Below are 23,821 nucleotides of genomic sequence, written 5' to 3' on the forward strand. Positions count from 1 at the left end.
CACCTCCACTGGCTTTTCTCTTGCATGCCGAACATGGGCTGCACACCAATAAGGTCTTATGTCGAGTCACGTCTGATCACTTTTATATTTGAGATCCATAGAGAATAATATACACTGATCGAGAAACTGACGTAGTAGTACATCATTGTGTGTATTGCTTTTATATTATAAAATATTGTGATGTTTACATTATTTTTTGTTGTACAATACTTTGTGTATATTAGAGTACTGGGAGCTAAATGTCCTGCCTTTCCCTTATCTATCGAGATACATCCAAATTGACTTGCTCACAAACGCTAGAGCCTAGGGGCAACAGGGAACAGGTGAGGGTAATGAACAATCACTGTGGACTTAAGAATGAAACACTAGGAGGAACAGGACGTGACTACAAAATTAAATGCAACCAGGGAAAACTAACAGGGACAAAAACAAGAATCAATATGGAAATAACATAAATGCAAGATAACCAAAACGGGGAAAAACTTAAAAAATGTCCAACAAAGTTCAGGCTGGCTTCTGGTCAGCCCTAAACCCACAATGGTAGGGGAGCATAGTTCTCATCTGCATGCTTAGCCCATTCAGCCACACAGCAGCCTAGGGAGCAAGGGAACACACTAGGAACAGAACAGAAAGCTAAACCCAATGAAACACAGGGGAAGGACTGGATTGCCAGTGACACCTGCTGGCGAAACAGGGACACAACGGATATGATAATTGTAAAGGCATTTTATAAATTTGAGGATTATGAACATATTCTTATATGCAGATGTTCGGCAATAAACATGATTCTGTCATCCATCCTTTTCCAATAACCGCTTAGCCAGTAAAGAGTCATCTTCATATTCCTATTTATATTATTATGAAGAATAATGCAAACAGAAATATATATTTAACTACCTCAACCCTGTACTGGACAAACAGTTACAGAAGCTTGATTGGTTGGATGGATGGATGGATGGATGGACAAAAAACATTATACTGTAGATAAAACTCTTCTGTTGTTTATGAAGAGCCACACACACTCATTGGAATCACACAGAATCTGTGGGGACCTGCTCTAGTCATCATTATATTGAGAAATGTATAGCAGTTATTAATCAAACAGTGGGTCCCATATGAAGCAGGGGTTTATTGGTCATGTTCTGGGTATGTGTTCTACATCTTACCACAAGGCCACAAAATTAATTTTCATATGATAGCAACGTATAAATATACCCTTAAATACATGTTAATTACCTTATCCATAGCAGATTTGGGGCTGTGGGAAGCCTGGCAAGTATTCCATCACAGGGCACACACACACACACACACACACACACACATTATACTAAGGGCAGTTAAGAGAAGCCAGTGAGCTGCAGGAGAAAACCGGCATACATTGGGGGTTTCAATCCACACCTCACAAGGGGGATTCGATCCAGTAAGCCTACAGTATGTATGGAGGACCAGCACCTCTCTGCTGCCTCTGTGGAGTATTTTAATACTAATTTGTAATCTCCGCCTCAGTGACGTCATTTCTTTGTCGGAGCAAAAGTTTCGTTTTCCGAAGAAACCTCACTAAAGTGACTGACGCAGTAAGGATTTTGACGTGTTTTCACGCCGTCGGGATGGACAAGCTCCATTTGCTAAGGTGATTCCACGAATATTAGTCGTACATTTAAAATCCCGAAAATGTGTTTTTTAAACAATTTTAGGCCTACTTCCCGTACCGCGACTGGTTTCGCTTTCTCGGTTGATATCCTGTATTCATGCTGAGCAAGACTGCGTGCAAATCTTTACAAATCGCGATGCAACATGGCTTTGTTGTTGTGGATAGTTTTGTTACAAATAATTTTTAATGGTTTGTTTGTTTTTATTACAAAATCTGTATTTTAAGCAGACCTGGCCACATGATTAGTTGCTTTCGGTTTTACGAAATGCAAAACTATGGACAGCGATTAATAACCAAACGTTTTCACAATGTTGATTCTGTTTATATATTCGTACTGTATGAAAATCTTTTCATTTAGCAACTCGTGCGGGAGAAAGTGCGTGTCTCGTGTGTCACGTGCCATTACTAAATCGATTTTGCGAAATATAAACGCTGTAGTTACTAACAGCGCAATTAAAAGATTACCAAAAAATCTACAACTTAATTTAATCAACTATTTCATTGCCTTGCTGTTCGAAGTGAATAAATATGAATTATCCTAATTGGCAGTGGACATTTGCGGTGAGACCCACACAGTAATCTGGGACTCAGAACCTTATTCATTTGCAGTTGTTACTTGATGCGATCATATCACGATGTGATATCGTGCAGCCCATACAACATATTTTTTATGTCTCTATAGTAACCAAGATGTTGCCACGGGAGATGCCATCCCAGATAATTCTTATTATAAAGCAGACACCCCAAGTCAGCCCTGGGCTGACAAAGCATCAGCTCCACCTGTGGACATGATGGATGTTGTACCAGGATATGAGGGGATTGGAGCCAGCGGGGGTTGTGAGTTCATGGACCTTGTTAATTACTTGAACTGATTTATCTTCAGCACCTACCTCAAGGGTGAACTACCATTTGTACCTTAAATACTCTGCCCTTTACCTACCCATAGGTGTGCCACCTCCCGCACTGGATGTTCCTCAGGCACCCTCTCCGGAAGGCCGGAACAGATCCTGGCAGTAAGGAGACCGTAATGTTTTCCCTCAAGAAGTGTTCTGACTATACTTTTGATTTATTTCTCCTTTAGTTTACTTTCTATAACTGCAACTAACATTTCAGTATTTATTATAATTGTCTTTGAGTTTGAAGTAGAGATGTTTTAATGACTAAAGCGCAGTTCATGCTTCACTTTTGTGTATGTGCTTTCTTGTGATTTTGGGCTTGGGACGGCCGTCTGCACCGCAGAATTTGTGGGTGGTCTCGGTCGCTGCATGCATACAGCAGTGATACTCCAGCAGATTAGGTAGGATAGATGCAGTGAAACGGGTTAGCTGTCTGCCAGACTTACAAATATGGGCTGCATGTACGCCGACCGCAGTCATCCGCAACAACCCCTGATGGCGAAATTCACGCCATTCCCTCATCTGCAATGAGAAGCACAAGTGGAAAAGGGAAGTATGATCCTACTTCTGCTTCGTGATGTCACATGGGTGGCAGTGTGTGGCGCAGTGCGTTAGGACTCTGTGCCAGTGATCAGAAGGTCACAGGTTAATATCCCGGGCCTGTAGCCTGATGCAACTATTGACCCCCAGCTGCAGGGGGCACTGCACACTGGCTGACCCTGTGCAATGACCCCCCCCCCCCCCCCAAGAGCAATGTAGGCTTGATGAGAGCTAGTTGTATCTATATGTCACCATCAGCTAGCTAACTCTTGGCTCATTTTATTTTCAGGATTCCCTCTATTAGCGAAGACTTGGCAAAGGAAGCTTTTCTGGAGTATGTGTCCAGCAAGTGCTGCTACCGTAGTAACCCCGCTAAGCAAATGTCCATAATGGACATGCAGCCCCTTAATACCTATAGGGTAAGTAGTACTTATTTCCAGCAAAAAGTAATTGGACTTTGATGATGATGATAGTTATAATTAATAAGGTTCAAAGGTTCATGTAGCTGTGTTACCCATGAGTGAATCACTGTAATAATGCAGCTGGTTTTGGGTGTTCAGAGTTATTAAAATAAATTCACTTAATTTATATATAATACTTAGTCGGCCCCAGGTGTTTGACAATAGCATGTGGCAGCCAGTTATTACATCATTGTTACAGAATGGTGCCTGAAACAGCGGAAAAGGGAAAGAGAGCCAGAAGACAGAAAACAGAGATAGTGAGCTTGCTTTAGTGATAGCAGTCCAACTGGACTTTTAGGGAAATTACTGTCACAATGAAATGTCATGGCAGAAGGATTGCCAGTACACTAACAAAGCATGTGATATCTGGCTTTCAGTACCGCCTGGTAACCTTTACCGAGACCAGATCTATGGACTGGGCCACTGAGCCGTACAATGGTGAAGTATCATTTTTAATATCAATTTTCATATTTTAGGAAGGAAAAAAATAAGTATTGACCGTATTTATTTTTTAAGAAATCTGTGAACCTCTTTGACCAGCTAAAGGATTTCCCCCTAAAATTTCATTTTCAATCATTAACTTTTAATCTTATTGGATCATATTTTAGGTCAAGTGAAGTCCAGCATCAGTATTGTTTAATTAAAAATGCAGAAAAAATGTTTACGAGTTTGACTGGGCCGTCAAATCCAAAGGCGATGCTAACACCTTCAGAGGATTTAGCGAGAATCTGGGCCTTCATTGTCCCTTTGTCAGTGCTTCCTTTTCTCTACCTTCCCTCCTGTCAGGTGGGATCGTGGATGGGGGTATGGGAAACCCACCAGGACCATGGGATATCGCGGTTTCATTTCCGGCTCTTTTTGAGGATGGATCCCAAGACCTCCGTCTTCCCTACACATCCACCGTAAAAGTAAGGGAGCCTCTTGATTTATTTGTTTATTTTCTTTAATGTAATATTTAATCAAAATATATGACATATGAACGGGCTGATTCAAAATTATTTAGAAGGTTATGCTAAGATATTGCTAAGAAAATAAGTATGATTTGTGGGACTTTGTGGTCCTGTTTGCTGTTTTTACATCGTAAGGCAGAACGGTTTGCTTAGCTTACTGTGGATCATATTGGTTTGAGGAAGAACCAAACAATGCTGTTTAAAATACTGCTGATTTTGAATAAGTAATGGACAAGCGCTGTTTTTTTTTTTAGGAAGTTACTGGATACGGCACTGTATACCCAGTTTTAAGAATGACAACATGTTGATTGTCATTTGATTGTCACATGACTGTCTGAGTTGAGGTTGCAAAGTACAGGTCCGTAATGATTTGTATTGCTCGTGAAATTCAGCTGAATCCAGCACCTCGACCTGCTTCACCTGGAGTATTTTTACTTGTTTGTACTAAGGTCATTTTGAACTTTTACTTTTATGAGCTTTTGCATTAATATTGACAAAGTGTGCCAGTCATCGTTGTGCTTTTATTTTTTGTTTTTAATCTTGTAGGGCTGTGAAACCTGTTTGGCTCTGGGTAGAATAGCTTGTACCACATGCACGGCATCAGGATTTGTAAGTAAAGCGCGCTGTAATTTTTATTTATTTATTTATTTATTTATTTATTTATTTATTTATCTATTTATTAGCAGCCTGAAATCCTTGGTTATATGATTGCAGGTGCAGTGCTCGTCTTGCCGTGGACTGGGAAGAGTCACCTCAGCAGAGCAGCAGTGCCTTCGGTGCTCTGGAGTTGGCCGGGTCAAGTGAGACTGTGCCCCTTTACTCTTGTTCAGAAGGAATATGTTAGACGTTCATTCCTTTAAAAACCATGTGGTTTCTTTTTTCTTTTTCATTTGTTTATTCGTTCGTTTGTTCCCTGCAGATGCACCTCCTGTTCTGGAATGGGCAATAGGAAATGCGGCACCTGCAAAGGAAATCGACAGCTCGTCACTTACCTTAAGCTCACAGTGAAATGGTATAGACGGCTTGATACTGCCCTCTGTATATTCTCAGCACATATAACATTTAATTTAAACATGTCCAGCATGATGGCTCTTCGCACATTTTTAAATAAAAGGAAAAATATTAATCGATTCCCATAGCGGTAGGTATAACAATCTACAACGTTATTGAGTTTTGGTGGAATTCATAGATATTTTTACTATAAAGGTTATGTCTCCTCTCTCAACTTTGATTGCTGTGATTGGCACTGGGGGGTCATTTTGTCCTTGACAACAATAACAAAAATGTTTTAAAAGCACATAATAAAAAATAAAACACAGAATGCTGTATAGTATTTAACCACAAAGGCAAAATTTAGTAACCACTCTGACGCTGAAATTGAGAAAAATGCTGGTTTGCTTTCGTTTGGTGTGGATATTGTAGTTATTGTAATTTTCACATTCTGTTATCTGAGAATCGTCACAGGGTTGAACAGATATTTTGTCAGAAGATAAAACCGAGCCTCAGGGACCCAGTTTCAGTCTTAATTCGGTTTTGGTAAAATACACAGAGTCTGTGTTCTGGCTGTGTAGCTACTCGCCCTCACTCTATAAAAAGACAACAGTGGATTGTGTGGGTAGCATGTCTCCACTGTACTGCTTCACTGAAAGTGAATGTTTCTTTGTAATATTCTCTACTAATATTGTATCTGTTGTGTAAGAATGACCTGCTACAATGCCGGTGCTTTCCCTCGTGACGGTCTTCAGGAAGAACAACGTATATGAGAGCGTGGCGAACAAGCAGTCTGGCTTCCCGGCGGAGATGCTCAGCCAAGTCACAGGGGACATGGTGTTCAGTGACATTCAGCCTCTGGTGAGATGAACGTCTGTAGCTCCTATCTTAGCTACAAAAATCTAATTAATCCGGTCATCTCAACTCCTAGCCTAACAAAATGTTAATCTTCAAGTTACAGTCAGCATCACGGGGGGCACCAGGGAGACATAGCATCCCCAGATGACTTAATGTTCCCCCCCCCATATAATCACTTAAAGATGCTAAAAACGATTAGCCTGTTAGCCGGCCGACAATGTGTGTAATGCCTTGTCCTTAGCACTGATGACTAGTAGCACTGAGTTGCTGTGGTAGACGTGGTACTTCCTGGTGACCGCTGATGGCTGCTTCCATACTGTGTCTTTAAGGTGTACCCAGTTATTGGGTTTCCGGACAACCACATCAACAGGGCTTCCAACGAAGCTGTAAGGCTACACCAGGCCCAGTTTGGCTCCCAGTGCCGTATCCTCCAACAGGTAACAACCATTTGTTAATGTGGACACACTGCCAAATCACTGATGTGCAAAGTGCTCACATCACCGTTGGGCCCTTAACGCCACTGGATGGATAGCTGACCCTGCGCTTCAACTTTGATTTTCACCTATATATTGTCGCTGACCAATGAAAACCTTGTATGTCCACGTTTTGACGATTCTTCTCTGTTTACCGATGGAATTTGATGTCTAATTCACTAATCAAAAGATGTTTTAAGAAGTCATCCACCTGTCTCATTAGAAGAGCTTTGTCTGAGAATAAATGTACCGTATGATAGGACACCGATTATGTCCAAATATTTAAACTAGCTGTCGATAACCTACTGAGACCCGGGAATGTAGTTTACGGGGAGATGCCCATGAAACTCATAAGAAAACCGCGTAACTCTGCATTTGCTGACAAGAAACCCCCTATGAGTACATTTAAAACATTAAACAGTTCACTGACAGCTGTGCAAAGATATGTTTATATTTGTAGTGCTAAGGGTGACTCCTTATGTTGCTTTAGGCTTATTATGTAAGTGTTTTCCAAGAAAATGCGTTCTTTCACATACCTGAAATAATCGATTTTTGGAGATATGTGTTTTTCATCGGACAGCAACGACATGTATACGTGTCAAAGGAAAGTGAGGTGGGATATGCGAAAATGAAAGAATTCCTATGTACCAGAACTCATGATTGTACAAATGGCGAATAAATCATAAAAAAATCGCTACAAACATGAGGAGTCTGTCGCTGTGGTTTCTCATCTACCAGGTCTATAGGTTTAAAGTACATTTTGTTACTTTATTAGAAATTATTTTCAGAATCCATGCATTGGTGCACATGCGTAGGACCCTTCCTCACAGTCCTACATCTTTTTTTTTTTGCATTTAGAAGCAGACCATTGAGCTAATCCCCATCACCCGGGTGCACTACTCCTGGAAGGAAAAGACCTACATCTACTTCGTATACGGGGTGGAGCACAGGATCCACACCGACGACTATCCCGGGAAATGTCAATGCTGCTCTATTTTGTAAAGACAAAATCTCATGTTTTAAATGTGCTCCTGGCTATAAGCATTTTAAGAAATGTGACTCTGTGTGATTTAAGTCAGCCTGAACTCATGGTGAAATCTCAATGATTTATATGTCTAGTACTGAGTAGGAGTCTTCGGCAGTCAAAGAAAATTTTTAAGGTGATTTATCTGGACAGTAAGTGTAGATCTGCACAATTATTCTGTTCTCCAAAACGTTACTGATATCTAGTTGGATGGCTAGATGATCACTGCTTCAGTACTCAAACCTCTCCTAAGAGGCACCCCAGCCATTCCACATATTTGTTAAATTTTGCCGCCAGTTCAATTAACTTAAGTACCTCACTGAGTTATTTCATTATTTGCCCTATGAGGTCGAGTGAAAAATACATGGTATGAATTGATTGGTTACTGCAAATACTGGGGAGACTTAGGAGAGGTGTTACAATGGCTAAGCTAGCACAGTTTAACTGACATTGTAATTTCACACCAACATGAAGATAATTTGAAGATCATTTTCTTTGACTTGCAAATGTCAATTTTTTTCCAAGATGTAGCGTTCCCTTCTATACAAAAACAGGCTGGGGATTGAACCCGCAACCCCAGAAGTGTGAAGATACTGACCCAACTTCTGTGCCATTTCTCTGATATAGTTCTGGAAACAGATATATTTTTAAATCCAGATATAATATGTTATTTTTTTACTCTGTCATAAATCTTTTGTATCTTTATTCGTCTTTTTAGGGAAACGTCATACATACATACAATATTCTCCAAGAATGGGATAGAAAATCACAAAAGAAAGAACTTAAGTGGGCGAACCTCACAATGTACATTCACTGGTCATTTCCTCTTTTATATTGTGGCTATACAAAGGTCTAATTATTTTGGTAAAGACAAACAAAGCACTGGGCTATTTCTGGGACTCAATAGGAGCAATTATTAGGTTGGCAGAAAGGAGTGTTTTGACTTAAGATATCTAAGACCTTGGCTCATTACCAACCAATTCTTTCTCTTACTGTTGTATATTAATCTTTTATTTGCTTGATTTCACTTTAACCACAGTCTCATTTTCACAGGATGTTTGTTTGTGGATGATTTTTTTTTTGATATTTCTTTATTTTCAAAACCAGTTCCAATTGTATCTCACTGTTGGAAGAACATGTATGAAATGATTGGTTATACAGAATAAAACAAATTATGCTTTAAAGCTTGGCTCACAATCCATTATTTGTTTTGCGGTAGACCTAATTATTGTTAATATGCATGCACCTGTAATTGTGTAACGTAAGTCGACGTAGTCAAAAATTAAAACCGGTAAGGATGAATTGCTGTGCTAATTATTAAATTAACCAGCAGGTATTCAATCCTTTAATGAAAACCAGATATGAGTATTTTGTATCGTACTGGTTTTTTTTTTTTTTTTTTTGTACTTGGCTGTTCAGCACCTATATTAAAAGATTCTTAGCGGAGTGGTCACATTTAAAACTTTTGTATCTTCTGGCTCATGATGAACTTCACTTATACATTATAAATAGCCATGGATTTCCTTTAGACTGCATGCTGTCTACTGTACGGCAGCACTGAGTTGGGCTGGAGGTCGTGTGGACGGGTGTGGCTGGATTTGACCTATTGTCTAACTTATTGACATTCCAAGGGGAACCGAGTTAAGATAGGGAATGTTTCTGCGGTGGGTTGCGTAGATATTTACGCAAAAGCAGGCTGGGGGCGGAATTAATAGCCACTATTATTTTCACATCGACCCATGGACGACCAAGCCGAAGACCTCGGTGAGTTGCGTGTGTTTTTGATATCGGACACTGATGCAAAGAGACGTGCATAATTTCATGCTTGTTAAAAACTTGTATTAAAGTCAGACCTGTACGCCTGCCTTATGACACGCCAGTCGATTGTTTTTTTGAACGATAAGGAAACGCCCACAATTATTAACACTCATTAGTGTAACACTCCAAGTGGACAATATTGTGCTTTTATGCTTAACAAGTCGGGCGGATCATAAAAACGAAAAGATGCGTGCATCTTATTCATCTTATAGCCCTAAAGGCAAGTTCAATGTCAAAATGCTTTTCGCCTTTGTGTTGGATAGCGCAGTATTGCTCTGCGAGATTTTTCGCTTCTTATACTTTTATGTCATTTCGCATTTTCATGTAGTCGGGTTATTTTTATGTTTTCTGTGCTCAGTGCCTAAAATGTCGACATTATGCAATATATCTACTCGCTGGAAGGAAGCCTTTTGAATCTGTTATCAACAATTAGGCATGTTGACTTGAACATACATTTTATTAAATAACTGCTACGTATACAAACGAACTAATAGTGAAAATCTTTATAATATGTCTAATATAGTAAACATTGTTTATTGCTGTTTTATCTGTTCTGTTAACAGCACGGAGTGGCCTATTTTATAACACGTAGCCTACAATCGCAAAGCGAACAGAAGTTCTCTGAATGTTTTTGCATTTTGCCAGTTATTATGAATATGTACATTAAATCATATTCGGGTTTAAAGTTCGCTGCCTTCCCAAGCTCTATTTCTTACGTAAGAAAAAGCTAAGAAATATCATTTAATAATTCTTTTCTTAACCTTTTAGCTTTTAAAATACAATATATGTGCCAGACCCACCTCCGAGTGTCTGGTTTACAGTTTACTATGAATAATACCGTGATGTTTATAATAGCCCGTGGGCTTTGAATGGGGTTATTCATAAAATAAACAACACATGCCCGCCGGACCAAATTAGGAGGAATCCTCGGTTAGTTTGCGTTTGTAACATCTGTGTACTCGGTCAAATGAACAGCTAGAAGCCTACGAACCTTTTACGAAACTCAAGACTGTCCAGGGAAGAATATAGAAAGGGGAAACGCTTTTCATAAAAGTTGAATTTGCTGCTGGTGCAATTATTATATTATTTCCCCCCCAAAAAAATATTCCTGCGGACCTTAATGGAGAAAACAACTCTGAGCTCTGAGGTGTAACTTGCATCAGTAGTTTCTTCCTTGCGATTTCTTGAACTGCAGTTTTCTGGTAAACATCAGAATGTTGCATTTCTGCATAAACATTTAAGGCTAGCCCAGTGCATGCATCAATCAATCAGCCAATCAATCGATCAATTAATCAATCAATCAATGAGACTTTATTTCCATCCATCCATTTTCCAAACCGCTTGTCCTACTGGGTCGCGGGGGGTCCGGAGCCTATCCCGGAAGCAATGGGCACGAGGCAGGGAACAACCCAGGATGGGGGGCCAGCCCATCGCAGGGCACACTCACACACCATTCACTCACACATGCACACCTATGGGCAATTTAGCAACTTCAATTAGCCTCAGCATGTTTTTGGACTGTGGAGGGAAACCAGAGTACCCGGAGGAAACCCCACGACGACATGGGAAGAACATGCAAACTCCACACACATGTGACCCAGGCGGAGACTCGAACCCGGGTCCCAGAGGTGTGAGGCAACAGTGCTAATCACTGCACCACCATGCCGCCCCTTACAGTGCTAACCACTGCACCACCATGCCGCCCCTTACAGTGCTAACCACTGCACCACCATGCCGCCCCTTACAGTGCTAACCACTGCACCACCATGCTGTCCCCGAGACTTAATTTATTTCTTTTAAATTGCCACCTTCCCCCAAACTATGTAAAATTAAGGGACAAAAGACATGATGTCACGACCGCGGCGTCACACATGAAAGACAAAGTATAAAGTTAAAATTTAAAAGTGAAATATAATGAATATGAAAGCATGTCTGCTTTCATTTTGTACTGTAAAGGATGAAAGGGGTCTTACTGCAGTTTGTTGTTTATACTGCTTGAATGAGATCACAGTTCAGGGAACTGATTAATTAAACACCATATATATTAAATTAATATAATTTATCTGTAATATATATAGCAAGACGGGCGGCATGGTGGTGCAGTGGTTAGCACTGTTGCCTCACACCTCTGGGACCCGGGTTCGAGTCTCCGCCTGGGTCACATGTGTGCGGAGTTTGCATGTTCTCCCTATGTCGTCGTGGGGTTTCCTCCGGGTACTCCGGTTTCCCCCCACAGTCCAAAAACATGCTGAGGCTAATTGGAGTCGCTAAATTGCCCATAGGTGTGCATGTGTGAGTGAATGGTGTGTGAGTGTGCCCTGCGATGGGCTGGCCCCCCATCCTGGGTTGTTCCCTGCCTCGTGCCCATTGCTTCCGGGATAGGCTCCGGTCCCCCGCGACCCAATAGGATAAGCGGTTTGGAAAATGGATGGATGGATATATAGCAAGACAGGCTGCAGACCTTCCATGGAGGAAAATTTTGTTGCGTCTTTTTTGTCTCATCAGAAATAAATGGTCTTCTTCTTTGGAGATCACTCAATTCCGAGCAGCTTCTTTGAAACCCCACAAAGTTTTCTCGGGAGCTAACTTAATGAAGTATGTGAAAATGGTCGAAATATCATATTGATGCTAAATTGACCTCAGTTATGTCTAGCAGAAATAGGCTAAACAAATAAGAGATCTTATTTTGAGTTCTCCTTTCCTCTAGACTGGCATGGTGTTCCTCTTTCACAGTAGATGGAATCAACAGGGAGAATTACAGGATAATCTGCAGTGTGGTGTACTTTCCTCATGAAGGAATTATTGGAAACCAAGGACTAGAAAACCCGGATAGGAGGGACTCCTTTCCTTATAAAGCAGCTTTGTATAAAGGGAAGATTATCTGAGGGCTTGCATTTTACCACACAGAAAGTCAGAGGTGGAGATTTCAGGTCCAGAGAGTACAAATCCAGACCAAAAATTTGTTTCAACCCCCCAGTTGAGTGCTCTGTGATTGTGACTCTTTATACTGAACTGCTTGGTTGAAACAAACTCTTGATCTGGATTTGGACTCTCTGGACCTGAAATCTCCACATCTGCCGAAAGTTTACCTGGTCATTTTACAGGAGCAATCCCAGTTAGCAGCAGTTTAACCAGCAACCATGGGATTATAAATCCATGTCCTTAATTGCTATGCATTGCCCCAGAACCTGTAGGAAACAGTCTTGTGCTCTTTTTACAGTGTGTCAGGAAAAATATAAAATACACATTAACCAAAGAGTAATTCATGGACATTTCTTTTGGCTTGGTTCCGTCTCGCTTTCTGTAGGTGAGTTTGATCCAGACATGCTGGAGGAGGGGCCGATTGCGCCCCCGCCTGGCTGGTTAGATAATGTCAGTGGATATGAGGAGGTCCCAAGTGATGGAGGTTGGTATTGACAGCAAGCCCTTTGCACATGTTATATGCTGACTGTAATTTCACAGGGAGACTGAACAGTTTGTTGATTTGTGGCCAAATCCAGGAACATAAGTAAGAACAGACATGAGTTCATCAGTTCAGTCAGTTCAGTTATCAGTCTCCTTTTGGTTACCTGTCATTGAGTTATTTTGTATGGTCAAAGCAATTCACCGCTACTAAAAAAGTAATTATTTGATCTAATATTAGTGTGGCTTTGTTTATTTTTTAATCCTTAGCCCATAAGAATTTGTAGTATGTCTTCGGAATATCACCATATTTACAATGTTCTTAAAAATCTGTTCTACCATGTGAATCCGTCGAAGCTAAAACCTTTTTCCCAGCTCACCCGCTGATGCCATCTTCACTTTGCCCTGCAGGGTGCACCGACAAGATGTGCCCTCCTCCTCCAGAACGTGTCCCTAAACCAGAGAACGACCGGAGCGTCGTGGTCCCCGAAGTCAGGTGATCGACCAAACGACCAAAGACTCAACCGTTCATGTTAAGCAAACAAGTGAAATGAGTGGAGTCTGTGTAAGGGATCAGTCTCAAGTCACGTAATCAAAATCCCGCACAGCTGCATTCCTGCACTCACAGGGGCATTCCTGCACTCACAGGGGCATTCCTGCACTCACAGGGGCATTCCTCGCTGGCCCTCTCTGTGATGCCATTCCTAATTCCTAACTCTACCTCGGCAAACCCCAAAACCTAATAAAATCTGACGACAGTAGTTGTGATGTGTTTATAAAAAAAACATAAAAAGCCAAGTGAAGTTTTGAGGAAGGCACTGACTTTGCACCAGAACATACAGCTGGACGCCGCGTGACTTGCGGACTTATCTGCTTCTGATAGGGTGCCGACAGTGTCAGAGGACATGGCAAGAGAAGCACTGTTGCAGTTTGTGGGGAAAAAGTGGAGGTACAGCAGGAGGCCGGCCAGGGACCTGATCTTCAAGCACTTGAACCCTCTCACAGTGTACCGTGTAAGTGTAAGTGACCCGGAAGTGACTGTCAGAGTAGAACATAATTCCTGCCCTCCCTCCAAATAGAAGTATTTCTGAAGCCAGTACAATGACTCATACAGTGTGTAGATTCAGTGTATTCTCTACACTGTTATTTTCTGGCCTTGTATGTCCAGTGGGGTGGCATAGTGGTGCAGTGGTTAGCACTGTTGCCTCACGTCTCTGCAACCTGGGTTTAAGTCTCTCCCTGAGATCTCTGTATTGTTGTGGAGTTCCTCAGGGTACTTCCCCCCCCCCCCCATACTCCAAAAACATGCTGAGATTAATTAGAGTTACAAAATTGCCCATATGTGTGAGTGTGCCTTGTGATCTGTTGGTAGCCCATCCTGGGTTGTTCTCTGCCGTGTGCCTATAGACCCCAGACCCATCTGCAGCCCTGAATAGGATAAGCAGTTACAGAGAATGGATGGATGATTACTCAGTAATCAGATGTTAAATGAAGTATTTTGTGTATTTTTTGTGTACAGTACCGCTTGGAAACTTTTACAGAATCCAGATCTGGTTCCTGGGAGTTCGAACCTTACACTGGTATGTCCATCATTAACAAAACAATGGCCTGTTTTCCTGTGTATTGCTCATGCAAGAAGCATTTGCAAGTAGCTAGCATGACTTGTGGTGCCACGAAATGCAGCATAAACAGACTGGAGGCCCTGGAGATGAAATGGAGACCTTCCTGTGGTTCTTCCAGGCCAGTTTGTAGACGGCCCTCAGTATGGCACCTGCCCCCCACCCTGGGACGTGATGGCGGAGATCCCGCCCCGTTTCACTGACCACACCCAGAAAGTGAGGGTGCCGCATTCGTCTTTTGTTAAGGTGGGAAGTTTTGTGTACAGCTGAAAATTTCATCAAATATATCCAGCTGTCTGGTTTTGCGTGTTTAACAGACGAATATGAGAGGGTTGGGGGTGTGGCCATCTCAGGAAGGAGCGTCAGGTGACTGGTTGTTGGCGTCGATTCACTCCACCTGTGCCTTATTCATCATCACTGGTATAAACTGACATATTCTGCGCTTTCCCAACTGGCTCCTCGAGTCGCAGGCTCTCATTCTTCATTCTTGCTAGGATGGAATTCCGTGTTTTTGTTCTCCTTTGAATTGCGTTGACCCTTGACCCTGCCCAGTCCCTGCAAACCCTGAACAGGGAAATCCCCGCTCCTCACTCCTGTGTGACCCATGTCCATGTCACTTTCTGCTGCTGTCTTTCTCACAAACTCTTTTCTTTTATTTTTTTATTCGATTCAGGATGACAATGAGCAAAATGGTCCTTGTTTAGCACGTCGGGAAAGGAAAACGTTTCTGCGTGCAGAATCTGTGAGCGACATTCCAGTAGCTAGCGCGATATGGGAAGGCCTGTTGTATGAGACCCACAATGAAAAGTCAACGGAAAAAATTGAAGAAGCCTTTGTCTTTTTGTGGTCTTTGTTCTTCTGAGGCACACTTCAAATGTGGGGGGCCACCGGTCCTGGATGAACAGACGTGTGTGGTTGTTCCCGCTTGTGCGTCTGTGACCGTCGTGTGTCCGCAGGTGTGTCACCGGTGTCATGGGCGTGGTAAGGTGCGCTGCGGTCACTGCCACGGCAGAAGAAGTGTGAGTTCCCTCATTTTTTCTTCCTTTCCTCTAGTGCTTCCCTAGCTAGTCTTGATTGGACATGCATGTTTTTACAGTATATACAGTATATACAGTATATCGTTACAACAGATGCTCCTCTGCTTACGAATGAGATACGTTCCCAATGTTCGTAAGTCGTTATTCAACATCATTTTACGGGTTTACGCAAGTACAAAGAACTAGTATGCTGGGAGTACGCACGCTACGCTGCTACGGGAGTAGCGGACAAAAGTTATACTACCTGGAATTGGTGTGCAGAAAAAAAAAAATTGATGTTGCAGACAGGAAACAGGGGCTCAATGAACACAATTTGGACTTACGGTCCTCTTCGTTCGTATGTCTGAAAGTTCGTAAGTTGAAAGCTCGTAAGTAGAGGAGCATCTGTATATATAATGCATATTTCCCCCCGGGAACAATAAAGTCTGTCTGTCTAAATACATATATGCCACTTTAATATTGAATTAGAGCGAATAAAAGTTTCATATAAAAGATAATTAAAAATATGTCTGCTTTTAGGTCAGAAGTCTTTAGGAATTAATTGCAGCCACGTGAATAAAATCAAACGCACTTGACACACACGTTAACATACTGAGCGATTCCGGTGCCCTTAGGAAGACGTGACATCAGTTAGGTTCTCCATCTTTTTCCTTAAATCTTCCAGACACGGTGTGGATTTTGTTATGGCAGCGGACGATCCCGGAACAAGCCGTGCTCTTCCTGTCATGGGTCAGGAAGGAAAAGGTACGAGGTCTGCAGGAAGTTGTAAACTGGGTTTTAACCTACATTCCTGTTTCATCAGAGCTAAATACATATTCACAGTTTGTGACTTTCTTGTTTATCTCTTAAGTGTCCTTTCACGGTGTCTCGTTCTCAGATGCAGCATATGTCATGCGAAAGGTCATCGAGAATGTCCCTCATGTCATGGTCTCAAATACCTGATGCACTACATTCTTCTGACCATCACATGGTAAAGGAACATTGTCAAAAGGTTTGACGTACTGAGACTCCCCGTGAGGTACCCTGCTATAACAGTCTTGCATAATTATTTTTTAACAATTAAGGATTACCACAAAAGCATCAGCAGGTATGTGTAAATGTCTACACAGCCCAGTGTTTTGCTCAGAGATAGCTGGGCAGAGCAGTTTTCTGATGTCTAAGAAGGAACTTAAAGGGGATTCAGGCTTCTGACTACACCAGATTGTGTGAAGACTGGGGACATGAGGCATCCATGGTTTTTATTCTTGTCTTTTATCCAGGAAGAACCACGTGTCAGAGTTCATCCCAGATCGCATCCCAGAGTTCCCTGTGAAGAAATTCGGGAAGGTGTCAGGGGATCCATTCTTTGTGGACGAAAGCGTTTTGGTATGTGACGGGACACATAGACCCTTGATCTGCGGTCCTGCTGATGCGAGTTGTAAGCAGGCTTCTCCCATAGGTCTACCCCATCGTGGGCTTCCCTGACCAGGACATCTGCCGTGAATCCAGGAGGATAACCGAGGAACACCTCAACAGATTCACCTCTGTCAGCCGCATACTCCAGCAGGTGAGTCCATCTGTCTGTGTGGGGGGCACTGCAGCCCGCTGAATATTTTTGTGTCATTCTGCTGTTCATTTTTTGCAAACTGGCATTGAGTGAGTTTTGATTCCATTAGGAGAAATGTCCAAATATGGTGGTAATTAAAGCTGTTTGGACGCGAGTATTTAATATTTCTACTAAGTCATTACTAAGCTGAAGTTCATATTTTACGTTGTCACGTCATAGGCGAAAAATCTTATCTGCCATTACATTTCTTTGCCACTAGGTGTCAGGTGTCTTTTTCTGATTTGGCTGAAGTGATTTTGCGGCTGTCGCTTCAGTCAGTTTTCATTTAAATAATTGTCTGCATATTTTTACAGCGTCAAAGCCTTGAACTGGTCCCCCTTACTCACGCTTTCTATGCTTACAATGGAAAGGATTACAACTACTATGTTTTTGGCATTGAAAATAAGGTTTATACCTCCAAGTATCCAACCAGCTGTTGTATTTTGTAATAATTTCACTAAATCTGTATCTACATGCTATGACTATACTACTGTGTATTTGATTTTTAATAAATGAACATTTATACAATGATATATAATTTATATATTTTCATTTGCAAAATTAATGTGTGTAGTGCATTTCTAATAAAAGTATTGCTTTTATAATGACTATCAGTCATTTGTTTTTAGTGCAAATATTATTTTGCGTAATATATGTTGGCCTACACAACGACTTGGTCGTAAACCTTGTGATCTGTAGACCAACCAGGCAAAGACATGTAGCACCTTATACAAGAAGGCAAGTCTCACTGTCAAGGCCAAGACAGACCTCAGATCAGTCAGTCTACGCAACGCACACACACACACACATAATATATAATATGGGGGGGGGGGGCTAAGTACTGCGTCCAACGCAAATAGTGAGTAAATCCACATTAAAATTGTTTACTGCCCAACTGTTCTTTATATTGCCTATTGCCAACTCACGTGAACTATGCCCTTGGAATATTCCGTATTTCATTTTATAATGTTATATATATAGGATTATTGAATACCACTGTCCGTACGTGAAACCATCGAATTATCTATTAACGTGTTTCATACGCTTTTCTATAATGCTAGTGATCCAGAAATATAAATGGCGTTAAAAATATCGGCTGGTGTGAAAATTCCTGAAATGCTTTCCAGACCAGCGTGTTCCAGCGGGATTTTTTATTTTTTTTTTAAATGTATTTTAAAGTTTCTGCGTCAATGGCAGGATGTGCCTGCCATCGTTATGTCCGATCACTCGGGGGTGTAGCCCCTAGTACTATTTTTTAAAAGTCTCTGCGTAAACTTCACGTAGCCCTTTTTATATATATTTTTTCAATAGCTATAATCTCCCCTGGCCTGAAGCGCGCGCATTCCGACGCAAGTTTCTGGATGTCAGAATATACTCACAGATTTATCTACATCTACACGAATAAGATTCATTTGCTCGCCATTTATTAGCTTAAGTGCTGGATTCTCCCAGCCTAAATTTATTTCTGTACATACTCCACTCCATAGTCGCTTCTACGCCATATTTAGGGAGCTGTAGCACCCCTCCACTCCTATTTTTTCTCAACCCATCCTTCCCCGAAAAATAATTATTCAGTTATCATCCCGATAATCAGAGATCTGTCCCGTAATCTCCTAAACTCAGCAGCTTCTATGGTGGGAGACTTCCCTCTTCTAGACAACTTTCATCGTGGGGGACCCCCCCTTCTCTCCTTAACACGTATTTGTGTGTGTGTGGGGGGGGGGGTGTCCCGTATTTTTTTGTCCCTAAAATCTCCCCGGCTCCAGTCATTCAGGAAGCTGTTTTAATTGTGATTTTGATTAAATGACATCTGCAAGGCGTGAAGGAAAAACAGACAAACATCTTACTGGATTTTCCTGCTTTCCCTGGATACTTCGGTCCCCTCACACAGTCCTTAAAAATTCACATATAGTCGGTGTGAGGCGTAATAATTTATATAAGTCTTTATATAAGACACTTCTTGTTCAGTTACACATACTGACATTAATTGCTTAATTGGTTGTTTCTTCTACCACTTCAGATAGTAATAAAATGTTAAATTTCTTGTTTTGTATCCACCCGAATCATCTGTCACTCAGAAAACTGAAGGGAAAATGAATGGGTAGATGGATGTCTAAATGAATAGTTGTAGAAAAACGATCTTTTTAGTTTATCTTAGTGAGAATGGCGACAGGTACTGGGATGCCGAGGCCGAGTGAGTTACCTAACCATGCGTGGAGGAGCATTATACCCGGGGGTGTGGCTTTCAGTTTGTTTATGAATACGCGGATGGGGAGGGATGTGGGACATTTATGACTTACTCTGTCTCCTGCAAAGTGTTTGTGTCGGTGTGTCGTACCTGTTTCGTGTGGAATTCCGCTTTCGAGGGGCTTAAACACAAAACCTGAGGCTGGTAAGTTCTAATGCCGTTATATTATTACGAGTTGTCATCAATTTCATCAGCTCCCAAAAACGATGCACGTTTCGCAATGGCAATATTATTCGCTCAGTCATTGACAATGAGGCCAGTACGCTATCATATAAAAATACAAGAGCTTGAAATATTAACGCTTAATTATTATTTACAATTAATAAGCAAAACTTTATTGGAAAAACTTAATAGTAAATCACGCGAATTGATAATGAAGTCAAGTATAGCTGAAATTATGATAGTTTTCTTGATGGATTACTTTTATTTTGCACCTTGTAGTAGCAATATAAATACACCAAAAAAGGTAATAGGAAACCAGTTATTCTACTGAAAAAGAAATTAATTTAATATTTCAATTCTGCGATGTGAGATCAGTGGCAATATGACAACCGGCTGGAGTCCACAGTTTAAAATATGTTAACACTTGTTAGTTTCACCTTTCATAAACCACCAGGTTTCACTAACTACAGTTTTGATGTTATATTTATAATAATTTTTAAACGTGGCTTTTGTCATGTTAACTTATCATTACACCTTTTTATAATCTTTATATGAGCGGTACTGGCCGCGTGTGTTTATACATGATTATTATGGAACGCAGTCGTTATATTGCACAAACTTTAAACATATAGATTTGTGCAACAGTTTCAGTTGGGTTTCCTCTACAGATGCTGGCTGGGACCCGCTGTGTTGTACTATGACTAAAATCCTGTGCATTGTTCCGCTTTTCCTGTTATGTAGTTTATTCCTCTGCACAGACTGTGCGCGTCTTTTCTGACGTTTCCGCCGGTGACCGTAAGTACGCAGTTCCTTAAGTCCAAGCTGTTCCAGTATAATTATGGCCTTAAAAATCGAGTTTCCGTCGATCAGCAATCAGCTCAGGATGGAAATCTTATTTGTTCTCCTCAGACCACGGCACACAAAACGAATGAAATAATCCACGTTTATGTTTGCCTTTTCTGAATTCAGTCATACTATGTGCTCCATTGAGATTATATTATTTGGCCAAATAAGATAAGGGGAAAAGAAAACAGAAGTGATGAATTACGGTGAAGATGAATAATAATTTGATGGTGCAGTCCCATATTTTAATAATTACGGTGTGGACTTCCTGGGATGCTGTAGGAGAAGTTTGTAAACAAGTGGTTATGGAAAACAGGATGAAATGGATGGATGGTTGAATTAGCAGTTATTATAACAGCCCCTCGGGCCATCAGTTATGGCAATCAGCGCTGTGCATTTGCTCTAATCCAATTTACTTTGTGACTCTGAGACTTTGCGTCCTGAAAGCAGCTTCTTTAAAGCGAGGATCGTATGAGAGTTACGTCTGAATTTAACCGGCTGCCCTGCTTGAACCCGGGGCTCCGTCTTTAGCGTGTCGCAGTTCCCCTTTATCTTATCAGCTGTGTGTTGGGCGACCGGAGGGGCCCGGAGCAGCGTGATGTGCATGAATCACTGGAAGAGGATCTTTTATAACAGTCGTTATAAATCAAAGCTGCACCCAGCTGTGCAGCTATAAGGCTGTTTGGGAGAGCAGCAATGCTGTATCTTTCTTGATTTATATACTGTATGGTTACACTGAGATAAACTGACGATTAAACATAAGTCGCGGTCTTTTTCTCTTCTTTTATGGATGAGGTACCCGCAGTAACACATAACAATAATATAATTTGAGTGCTAACACTGCTGGCGATATACTCTTGTCTTTTTGTTAACTATTTTATTAGCTGCCTGTTTTTTTTTAAGTTTTGTAAGACTTCAAACCCCCCATGTGTCAGCTGAGCAGTAAAATAAAGGTAACAATAGCAAGAAGGGTAAAATATATTGGTAAAAATCATCCCCTTTTACTTATGGCCTCATATATTCTTTATTGCTGAGATAACAAATGACTTAAATACCATACAGCAAATTTTTTTAAATGGAACTGTTGTAGAAACTGTCTTCCACACTCATAAAAGGAATTATTTCCACACTGGTTTAAATTTAATATTGGGTAATATACATGTGAGAATTTATTCAGTTCCTGGGACCATCGACATCACATGCTCCAGATTTATGGATCTTCAGTTTGTGTTATTTATGTAAAAGGTCTGTATTTATTTAGTCCTGGTGTACGACCCTCTCATGCTGTAGAGAGGCAGGATCCTGCTCTCACTTAAACACTTTCTGGGAGACGGAGTTCACATGCAGAGCTACCCTTGCATAATGAATGATTCCTTCTCATTTCCCTTACAGAGGTTTTGGCTAAGCAGTTTGGAGAAAGAAATAGAAAGGCAGAGAGAGAGAGAGAGAGAGAGAGAAAGAGAGAGAGAGAGAGATTTTCTGCCACGTGTGGATGCTTCCTGATTTAGTAAATAGCCATGCGTGTGTCAAATAGGCCCCAAGTGCATTAAGTGAGAGCTGGGCAGTGTTTTCTCTGGCTGCCCTGGTTTATTGTTGTTAATCATTTACGTTTAACAAGAGGGACTGGCAGGCTTCAGACTGAGGCTCGGAGCCCCGTCAGGACCCCCCTGTCATCGCCAGGGACTCCTGATCTTCACCCCCTCCCACCTTTTCCCCCGGATCAGGCTCAAATTGTGGGCCTCCTGCCACACTGACACCCTTCCCAAGGTTCCTGCCCCTTATTGCGTGACCTGCTTATCCTCACTCTGATGCAGCAGGCCCGCGGTGGGTTCACTCTGGGGCGTGAGTCGGGGCACTGGCCACGGGTGTCTCTCAGTGCTGCTTTGATGGCTGCAGAGCCCTGGTGACCACTGAAAGATATCTGAGAAAAGAAATGTTCTCAAAGGGCCAGCAGGTGGTGTAATGGTTAAGTCTTAATGTTTCAGTGTGCAACCGTGAAATGTTCCAGTAACACACTCTCTCTAAAATTAAAAATTACGACCTCTTTTGGCTGTTTTGTACTGAAACAATTATGATTTGAATATCACACTGTGTGCCTGTGTTTAAAGGAAATCCAAGTTTTATTTTCTTGGATTTGGGCATTTATTTTATATTATTTATATGTGGCTTTATTGTAGTGAATAAACATGTTCTTAAAACTCTCTTTTTAGGTAAAAACCGCACACATTTTTGCATTTTATCTATACCAATGTTAGGACTGCTTCTTTTGTAATTGTGGATATTTCAATAAAAATCTCTATCCACATTTTGAGGTTCAGGGACCCAAAGCAAGCGACTGAGTTGATTGGTATGAGAAATGCAGTAAATGGAGTGAACCGTGTCCCAGGATTTGATGCCATGGATGTCATAGTGCGTATAAAGCTTAAGACAGACGTTTGGGGGGAAGATAACATAACCGCAGCCATAGGAGAACTTAGATAATCCTTTTACCCTCAAGTCTAGCAGGTGTCCCTGCTTGTTGTATTGCCAGGGGATAAGTGTGACATGAAAGGCTATTTCCTTGACAGGTGTTGACTTTATAATTGCGCTTGTCTACCAGATACATTGCGTTATATTAAGGTAATTTTCCATCAGCCCAGGAATCCACCTTTTTTCCCCTGATGTGCGTGTGAATGTCAGTGTTGTGTAGGGTTTGGTGTCTGTGTGTGTGCATGTCAAGTATGTTTATATTACGTTGTGGGGACCAAAGCCTGTTATTTTGACATTGTGGGGACCATTATTCAGGATCTGTGAATGCAATTAAAAAACGAAAAATGCAGAATATCTTGTATTTGTTTATATGCATTTTGTATTTTGCGTGCGTGCGTGTGCGTGCTGTGCTGTTCTGTTAAGGGAATTTGGCCAGTAAACACACAGGAAGGCGGAATAGCATTAGCTAGCAAACAATGGGCAGCGCCGCCTTCGTGAATAGGCTATTGTAATTATTGGTCTGCTTGTGTTTAAGATTTTTTTCTCCTGACCCTCCTCTCCTGCTGTTTCCTGTGTGTGTGGGACAAGAGAAAGAGTCGGGGCGACACAGACCACCCAAACTGAACGTCCCTGCTGTCCCTCTCATGGATATCAAGCCATGACAGACTACATTTTAAACTTTTGTGCGCACACACTCCCGGGGTGGGCAGGCCTCATAACGAATAGCTTTTAAATCATTTTTTCCCACAGAACGAGAAAGTCATTTCCTAAAGCCATTTGTAGAGACAAAGACAG

At 41.4% G+C, this 23,821-nt stretch overlaps 2 protein-coding genes across 2 annotated transcripts in view; both read left to right on the plus strand.

Moving 5' to 3' along the window:
* The first annotated feature begins 76 nt into the window (after nt 1-76).
* LOC125747748 (uncharacterized) lies at nt 77-17,912 on the plus strand. Its single transcript, XM_049023220.1, has 25 exons — nt 77-1,630; nt 2,334-2,488; nt 2,598-2,664; nt 3,377-3,506; nt 3,926-3,986; nt 4,335-4,456; nt 5,045-5,107; nt 5,213-5,298; nt 5,418-5,510; nt 6,244-6,349; nt 6,676-6,783; nt 7,678-7,817; nt 9,739-9,881; nt 12,969-13,067; nt 13,475-13,559; nt 13,947-14,082; nt 14,583-14,643; nt 14,804-14,947; nt 15,000-15,043; nt 15,444-15,701; nt 16,384-16,463; nt 16,597-16,689; nt 16,979-17,084; nt 17,158-17,265; nt 17,619-17,912. The coding sequence occupies exons 1-25, from the start codon at nt 1,608-1,610 to the stop codon at nt 17,751-17,753; spliced, it is 2,646 nt and encodes an 881-aa protein (XP_048879177.1). The 5' UTR covers nt 77-1,607; the 3' UTR covers nt 17,754-17,912.
* Nucleotides 17,913-19,556: 1,644 nt separating this feature from the next.
* The window catches only part of si:dkey-49n23.1 (semaphorin-3D), a 41,117-nt gene continuing 36,852 nt past the window's right edge, over nt 19,557-23,821 (plus strand). The window contains exon 1 of the mRNA XM_049023666.1: nt 19,557-19,696. The gene's annotated coding sequence lies outside the window, so the exon portion shown is untranslated. The remainder of the gene's footprint in view (nt 19,697-23,821) is intronic.

The sequence above is a fragment of the Brienomyrus brachyistius genome, chromosome 8 (genome assembly GCF_023856365.1).
Source record: "Brienomyrus brachyistius isolate T26 chromosome 8, BBRACH_0.4, whole genome shotgun sequence".
In the NCBI taxonomy this organism is placed as follows: Eukaryota; Metazoa; Chordata; class Actinopteri; order Osteoglossiformes; family Mormyridae; genus Brienomyrus; species Brienomyrus brachyistius.